Source organism: Monopterus albus, unplaced genomic scaffold (genome assembly GCF_001952655.1).
Source record: "Monopterus albus unplaced genomic scaffold, M_albus_1.0 scaffold121.1, whole genome shotgun sequence".
NCBI classification, from domain to species: domain Eukaryota; kingdom Metazoa; phylum Chordata; class Actinopteri; order Synbranchiformes; family Synbranchidae; genus Monopterus; species Monopterus albus.
The window spans coordinates 1,917,509-1,926,071 of NW_018128001.1; the positions used below are offsets into that span (position 1 = coordinate 1,917,509).

Below are 8,563 nucleotides of genomic sequence, written 5' to 3' on the forward strand. Positions count from 1 at the left end.
GCTGAACCTGCTGGCTGCAAAATCCGCATCACTGACAAAGGACTGGAGATGTGTAAGTACATGGATTTGTTGTTATAATCCAGATTTAAACTACAACCCAGATATAAGATTTGGTTCATATTTAAGTTAGGTTCAACAGTAGGTGTGGGAGCGGCTAAATGAGGTAGTCCAGATGTTCCCTCCTCAGCAACATTATGTAGCTCCTTCTGGAGGATCCTGAGGTCTTCCCACAGCCCCTTTAGGATCAGCTCCCTCTGAGTGTCTACAGTTTGATACAGGGTTAGAAGAGAAGAGGAGGGGAGGAGAGGAGAGAGGGGAAAAGGAGAGGAGAGGATCATGGGGGGGCCAGCAGGTTCGGCAGGTCTCCTTCCCGTTGAAACGCGCCAAATCTACTAACTCTTCCTAAGTCATGTGACAGCTGGACAGCAGACTGAAGCTGACTGACCGTGGCCTCCACTATCTCCTCCAGCACCCAGGTGGTGGTGGCAGTGATGTCCTGAGCGATCAGCCTGGAAGGTTTCCCTCACTGCTGCTCACCGGCATGTTCTTACCAACCTCTGAGCAGTTGCCCTCAAATGTAATCTCTGAAGTAGTAACACAATTTTCTGTGTTCTCAGTGAAGTTTGAGACACAGAAGTTTGTTGAAGAGGAGCTCGGTAACATCAGTATGCCGGAGATGAAAGGCACTGAAGGACACTTCCAATACAGCATCACTGAGTATGAATGTTACATTATATTTAAAGTAATACTTCAACACTGGATACTCGAGGTGTGTAAGTACTCTGTCTGGTCTGTTGTCAGTGTGAAGATAACAGAGTTGAATCTGACTCACGCCAACCTGCAATTCATCCCTGAAGTGGGCTTGTTGTTCGATGTTCAGAACTCATCTATTTCGCTGAGTTTCAACCGACAGATCCTCTACTGGTTTTTGTGAGTTCCCCCACAGAACAACACACGTAACTGATGATGATGGCACGTGCACTCTAATCATCGGGGACTTGTTCATTGTCTCAGTTATGACACAGGAAACATCAATGCGTCGGCTGAAGGCGTGAACATCAACACGGCTCTGAACTTGATCAGAGATGATGAAGGACGGCTGAAGATCAATAACATCACCTGTGATGCCAGAATCGCCAAAATGAGGGCGAAGTTCAGTGGAACACTAGGGTAAAACGAACAGATAATTATTGATTACTACTGACTGCTACGATGAATCGACTGCTCTCGATTACTGGTTAAATGGCTGATGTGTGAATAAGATAAAGAACCTTGTTTTCTACTCATTGTGTTCCAGTTATCAACAATCACTGACCAAGAAACTGTTATGTTTCACCATGTTGTAATGTGAACTGAGCGCCACCAATCAGGAAGCCTGTCTGTCATCACCTTTGTGTTTTTTCTCTCTTCAGGAGAGTGTATGACTTCCTGTCCAGCTTTCTGACAACAGGCATGCGGCTCCTCCTCAACCAGCAGGTCTGCTACCTGTCTCTCTGTCCCACCTGTCTCTCTGTCGCCCTCTCTGACCCTTCTCTCTCTCTTAGATTTGTCCAGTTCTGAATCACGCTGCTCTGGTTCATGTGAACTCGATGTTGGAAACGATCCCTGTGAGGACAGAGGTTGATGAGTTTATTGGGATTGATTATTCTCTGATCGAGGATCCCGTGGTGACATCCAGGAGCCTTGACATGCATTTCAGGGTCAGTCAGTTTACATTAGATCATTAGGTAGAATAAGTTATGATCCAGTGTGACGTGATAAGAACTCGGTGTGTGTTGTGTGTGCAGGGGATGTTTTTCGACCTTTCCCATCAGAACCACACGTTGGTGAACTACGCCGTCGATCCGCTCATCAGAGAGTACGACAGGATGGTTTATCTTGCCCTGTCCGAGTTCTTCTTTGATAGCGGGTTGTTCTCCAGATGCACATCGTCAATGAGAAGGTCACAACCAGCACACACCCCGGTACACATTGTTCTCCCAGAACTGATCCTGTCTGAACATCATGCCTGCTTCTTGGTTTTTCAGATGCCCAAAGATTTGGAAATGTTGTTGAGAACCACCTACTTTGGAGCCATCGTGATGCTGGTGAGCAGAAACACAGTAGCACAGTAGAAAATAATGGACACACAGTAGAAAGGGTTTGCCGCTAAATGTAGTGCAGAGTTGTCACCAGAGGAAGTAACCTGTTATTCCCTGAGGATACTGCAACAGTTGGAGGGCTGTAGGCCCAGTCGGGTCAGTTTAGTATCTACCATATGGGACCAGTATGGCCAGTTTAATATCTACCGTATGGGACCAGTCTGTTCAGTTTAAAATCAGTGTATACCACTGGAGTACTGTGTAGTATCTGTTTTTCTTCACATTCTCGCTGTGCATTCTGGATAGAACCCGACCTTGGTGGACTCTCCGCTCTCACTGCAGCTTGCTGTCACCTCACCTCCAAAAACTTCCATCAAGACGTCTGGAGCGACAGTCACCATGACGGCCATCATCAAGGTGATGGTTCTGCCTCCAGGTCAGCCTCCGGTCCAGCTCAGCAGCATGACCATGGTAAACACCTCTCCAGTGTTATGAGGATCCTGGTTGACATAACCCATCCCTTTACCCCATCCCCTCACCTTCACTGTTACACCTACATAAATCTCTAAGCCCAACCCTGACCCTGAGCACCTGGACCAGGTTCTGAACCCAGCCCTTTGAAGGTGTGAGGAGCAGGCAATATGTCCTCACAGTGGGGGTTTCAAATTAAGATTTGTCCTCACAACTATAGAGACATACACACACAGAAACTGAAAGTCAGCTCTTCTCCCCCTGCAGGAAACTACGTTTAATGCCAAAGTTTCTATGAAAGGAAAACGTCTGGCTGTTCGTGCTGACCTCCGCAGGTATATATACACACACACACACACACACACACACACACACACACACACACACACACACACTGGGTTGGGTTCCTGTGGGCTGCTGGTCTTATTACCGGATAGAGTGAGGACACCAGAAGATCAGAATGGAAACCCTTCCCCCGAGGAGGTCTGTTGCTTGAGTCAGAGCCACATGCAGGACCAGACTGGAGGTGAGAGCTATGCCATCTAGAGTAACTGTATGATTAGATAGCAGATTTCTAAGGTTTTCAGGCCCAAGCACAATGAAATAAGAAATTACAGGTCTTCCAGCCTTTATGTCTTTAAGACATGCTTGAAGTTTGACCGACTGATCTGATTCATCTGGGTTCACAGACAAAATATAACTGAGTATCATCTGCGTTACAGTAGAAATTTATGCTTATACCTCCCTTAGTTTAGTTTTCAGTCTACCGACGCATGTGGTACCAGACAGTATCATCTTCGGAATACATGTCAATATGAGCGGCTCATGAGATGGAAGCCTGAACTGGGCTTTACAGCTTTCTAGGCTGTTCACTCTCTTTTCCAGAGCAGTACGTAACTGGTTGTTTGTAGAATTCATGTTTCATGTCTGTTAAACATTCTCAACCTTGTGCCCGTATGATGTCAGTACACGGCACAGATTTGAATCCAGCTCGGTGACTTTGGTTTGTGCATCTTCCTGGTCCTCCTTGTTGTACACAGTGTTCACACACTCTTGTCATGTGTGTGTATTTATCAGCAACATGCTTCAGTGACACTTGTGGCTATATTCAGTCAGACTGAAAACGTTTTTCATTTTTCAGGTTTAAAATCTTCTCCAACCAATCAGCTCTGGAGTCTCTGGCAGTAAGTGGTGTTGTACTATTTTGTCTTGTACTACATAGTGCAGCTGCTACATGGATGCATAGATGTGTATAATCTGCCTTCACACAGTACATGTGGTGTTTTGACCAGCAGCAGTCACAAAGAGAGCATCATTTACATCACCTGTCTCTAACTTCCTATCTCTGTCAGCTGATTCCTCTTCAGGCTCCCCTGAAAACCATGCTGCAGATGTCTGTGGTTCCTCTAATCAACAGTAAGAACATGATTCGTCAGCTGTGAAACATGGTGACACTGTGATGACTGTACTGTGGTGACTATGTTTGTGTGTTCAGACTGGACAAAGAAGGGTGTTCAGATCCCTCTGGCTGATGGGATGGATTTCGTTGAGGAGGTGGTTGAATATCATAACGTAAGTCTGTCTACACATATCTACACACGGGGCGACTGTGTTTCAGTGGGTAGAGCGGTCGTCTCCCAACTGGAGGGTTGGAGGTTCGAATCTTGGGGCCTGCAGTCCACATGTTGAAGTGTCCTTGGGTCAGACACTGAACCCCCAAGTTGCCCCCTATTGTTAGAGCCTAACTCTATGGTTAGAGCCATCGGTTGAGTTGGCGCCGCAGATGGCTACCTCAGTTCTGTACCGGAAACAAATTCCTTGTGTGTAACATACTTGGCCAATAAAGGTTATTATTATGATTATTATGAGGTGGCACCATGCAATGTTCTACAGCAGCACTCAGTGGCGCCCCCTGATGTTGACAGTGGCTACGTTGATCTCTGCAGGGTTTTATTGTGATTGGAGCGAATCTTCACTTCAGCAAAGGACTGAGAGAAATGATCGCAGGGACCACCGAGAGAGAAACCAACAACATCTAAATAATGCAAAGTACACACATGCAGCAGTGAGTGTGTACTGGTGGTGCTGTGTATGAGACAGACACATTATGTGAAGTGACACTGTGACAATGTAACTGCAGGTGTTTTCAGACAGTGACTGGCTGCTGCCGTCAGAGTTCATGATGGTTCAACCTTGCTGCTGACATGCCATGTAACCATGGCAACCACAGGGAAACATATGGGAATAGATTTTACAGGTGTCTGAATGACTGTAAACAACATTTATGTGTCAGCAAAACCTATTGTATTAATTAATGATGTAATGCTAACCTTGAGCTCTATTCTAACACAGGAAGTATTGTGTAACAGTGTGTGGGCAGAGGGGTGTGGCAGCTGTGGGATAGAGGAGGCTGGGAAGTCAGACTGAGTCCACAATAGAGCAAGGTTTAAGGTATCTTTATGATCCCCGGGGGGTAATTTGATTCACAGTCAGTAGTATAAACAGTCAAACACACAACACTAGCGACAATCATTTCAAGTGTCACTTAGAAGACTGACGGCAACAGGAACAAATTATTTTCTGAACCTGGTCATTTGCCCTCGCTCTGCACTGCCCTGTTGGCTTCTCCATCATCTGTTACTTCATTGTACTGTAACCTTCATGTGACACCTGTATGTGATGATTGTGGTTCTAGGTTCCTCATCATGTAACTGTGCTGAGTAAACTAAAACTAAACCAGAACTGTTCACAGCCTGTTATTTCATCTCACCGTTAATCACCAGCTGATGGTTGCTGATTGTCACAGTAACAGGCGTTTTTACGCAGAGAAAGACTTGTTTGTGTAAACACTGAAACAATCAAACTGCAATAACTCAGCATCAACACTGCATTAGCACATGGCTGTGCTAATGCTGACGCTGGGTGAGCAGGGAGAAGTGCTATGAGAAATGGCTTTACAGATGCACACTGACAACAAAACAGCTGCTGTAACCATGGAGACTGAGACACCTGTAACCATGGTAACTGCACACAACAAAGATGGTTTTCATGTCGACTAAAGCGTATTAAAAATCAAATGGCCTTTTTGTCCAACGACTAAAATTAAAACATGAACACTGATGGGCAGCGGTTAGCAGTGGGGCCTCACAGCGAAAGGTTTCTGCATTCGAACCTGGCGGCCAACCAGGGGCTCTCTGTGTGAAGTCTGCCCAGTCTGCCCAGTCCCCCACCCGGGTTTCCTCCAGGCACTCCGGCTTCCTCCCACAGTCCAGACATGCAGGTTAGGTTGACTGGCGACTCTAGACTGGTTGTAGGTGTGTTTCTCTGTGTGTTTGCCCCGCGATAAACTGGACACCAAAGGAACTGATGAACAGTGTCAGGATTCACTCCAGTTGGTCACTGATCAGTTTGGCAGATTTTATTGTCATTAATTAAAAATAATACAGCAGTTACTTCATTAAAGTTAACAGGTAACCATTTTATTAACAGCTTGTTTATTGTAAATGATCAAGTAATATCAGTCTATCAGTTAATAGTAACCTCTTAGCAGTTAAGTCAGGTATTGATCATATCACAGAGTAAACAGGTGACTGTTAACCAACCTCAATGGTCAGTAAATTATACTAATTATATTAATGTAAAAGTGCAGCTCTTTCTCCTTGGATTAGTTGTAGTTTTCTGTTAAAGTTCACTTGAAAAGGATAATTATTTTACATGTACTAAATACAAACTGAGTGCTGAAACAATCTGTCACTATTTCTTCATGAGTGTTGGTTGGTCTTTTAACTTCACTCCTCTTTTACAGCATAACCTCACGTCTCTGAATCTGAACAACCCGGTTTTAACTCTTTGTCCAGTCCTCAGTAAAATCTCTGCTGATGCCATCGTAACCATGGAAACCACACTTTCGGCCGGCGACTCTGCAGCCGAAGGTCAGCGCGTCCTGCAGACTTCCACCTACGGGCGAAATATAAATGTCTTTAAGAAAGTTACACAGTTTGGAGAAACTACAAAAGTACTGAGCACACAGAACAGATGTGATCTGTGTCCAGTTCGCCACAGGTCGCACCGTTGGACAGCGTGTAGATGACGGCGGCATTAAATGTGTCTCCGGCTCCGAGAGTGTCGACCAGGGCTTCAGGAGGAAAAGCATCTGAATGAATGATCACGCCATCTGGACCCAAGGCATCCGCTCCTTTTTCTGCCCAGGCACAGACCAGGACAGCCCTGCGAGAGAGACGGGTGAGACAAACAGATGAGAGACACAGACGTGGAGAGACGAGTGAGAGAGAGAGACACAGACGGGGAGCGAGAGACAGAGGAGTGAGAGAGAGAAACAGGTGAGACAGACGGGTGAGAGAGAGACAGATGGGTGGGACAGATTCAGACGAGTGAGACAGACAGGTGGGAAAGAGACAGATGGGTGAGAGATGAGCAGGTGAGAGAGAGACAAATGGGTGAGACACGGATGGGTGAGAGAGACAGACGGGTGAGACATACAGGTGGGTGAGACACAGATGAGAGAGAGAGAGAGACACAGACGGGTGAGAGAGAGACAGATGGGTGAGAGACAGGTGGGGGAGAGAGAGACAGACGGGTGAGACCTATGAGTGAGAGAGAAAGACAGGTGGGACACAGACAAGTGGGAAAGAGACAGACGGGTGAGACCGACGAGTGAGAGAGAAATGGCTGGACCCCCACTCACCCTGCTTTGACCCGGCTGTAGAAACCTCTGAGAGCAGCTTCAGCCGACTCGTAACCGAAGTGTCGAGCGACATCTTTACTTACAAACACCTGCGGACACGAGAACACTTGGTGAACTGACTTCTGCCATCGGAGTGGACATGCTGCATTGTGTTAGTTTTTATCATGCGCAAGTTGAGCTAGCCAAAACCAGTTCTCGTAGGAACTCGTACCACGTCGCCATGAGCAAACAGCTGATACAGCATCTCTCTGGTTTTCTCAATCTCTACGGAGATGGTGATTCTCTGTTGCCGTGGTAACGTGCTGTTATACATCACCACCTGCTGGATCATCTTCACCTGCTCCTCAGCATTTCGGCCCTGCAGGGATTGACAGTAGCAGTGAAACATAAGGCTGAATTCAGAAGTTTCCATCCACCTTAGCCAAATACATTTAAACTCGGTTTTTCACAACTTATGAGATTTAGTCCTATAAACATTCCCCGTCTCAGGTCAGTTAGTGTCACTACTTTATCCATTATAATAGTAGAGAACACGGTTTATTTCAGCTGTTATTTCTGTTATCACATTCCTTGTGGGTCAGACATTTACATACACTCGGTAGTACGTGGTAGCGTTGCCTTTAACCTGGTTAACATGGGTCAAACATTTCGGAAAGCCTTCTACAGGCTTCTAACAATAAGTTGCTGAAGTTCCAGCCCCTTCCTCCTGACAGAACTGGTAGGACCGGGTCAGGTTTGGAGGCCTCCTTGTTGGCACATAGTTCGATGTGATGACCACTCCAGTGCCTGGACTTTGTTGTCCTGAAGCCATTTGGCCACAATTGTGGAGGTCTGCCTTGGGTCACTGTCCAGCTGGAAGACCCATTTGCGATCAAGCTTGAACTTCCTGGCTGATGTCTTGAGATGTTGCCTCAACATATCCACATCACCTTCCTTCCTCATGATGCCATCTGTTTAGTGAGGTGCCCCAGTCCCTCCTGCAGCAAAGCACCCCCCAACAACATGATGCTGCCTCCCCCATGCGATGGTGTTCTTCGGCCTGTGAGCCTTCCCCTTTTCCTCCAGACATTACAATGGCCATTATGGCCAAACAGTTCAAGTTTTGTTTCTCCAAAAAGTTGGATCTTTGTCCCAATGTGCAGCCGCAAACCGTAGTCTGTCTTTTTCATGGCGTCTTGGAGCAGTGGCTTCTTCCTCACTGACAAGCCTTTCAGGTTACGTCGATACTAGGGGTGCACCGAAATTTCGGCCACCGAAAATTTTCGGCCGAAAAGGCCATTTTTATTTCGGGCCGGAATAAAAAAAA

General features: G+C 46.4%; 2 protein-coding genes across 4 annotated transcripts in view; one reads left to right on the forward strand and one right to left on the reverse strand.

Moving 5' to 3' along the window:
* Nucleotides 1-5,288, forward strand: pltp (phospholipid transfer protein; the record flags this gene model as incomplete). The annotated part of the gene is made up of 14 exons (XM_020612179.1): nucleotides 1-52; nucleotides 618-717; nucleotides 802-930; nucleotides 1,015-1,170; nucleotides 1,413-1,476; nucleotides 1,545-1,700; nucleotides 1,788-1,964; nucleotides 2,028-2,087; nucleotides 2,388-2,552; nucleotides 2,820-2,887; nucleotides 3,694-3,736; nucleotides 3,905-3,968; nucleotides 4,048-4,124; nucleotides 4,499-5,288. Coding segments are annotated over 14 exons (1,404 nt in total), but the record flags the coding sequence as incomplete, so codon positions are not given.
* A 648-nt stretch (nucleotides 5,289-5,936) lies between these two features.
* khk (ketohexokinase) overlaps nucleotides 5,937-8,563 on the reverse strand; it is a 9,006-nt gene continuing 6,379 nt past the window's right edge. For 2 of the 3 annotated variants that reach the window (XM_020612149.1, XM_020612147.1), the window contains 4 exons: nucleotides 7,469-7,615; nucleotides 7,258-7,346; nucleotides 6,622-6,779; nucleotides 5,938-6,509 (listed from right to left, as the gene is read on the reverse strand). In XM_020612149.1, coding sequence (XP_020467805.1) covers nucleotides 6,394-6,509; nucleotides 6,622-6,779; nucleotides 7,258-7,346; nucleotides 7,469-7,615 — 510 coding nt within the window. In that variant the 3' untranslated portion in view covers nucleotides 5,938-6,393. Of the gene's footprint in view, nucleotides 6,510-6,621; nucleotides 6,780-7,257; nucleotides 7,347-7,468; nucleotides 7,616-8,563 lie in introns of all 3 variants that reach the window. The other variant, XM_020612148.1, reaches the window with a different exon arrangement.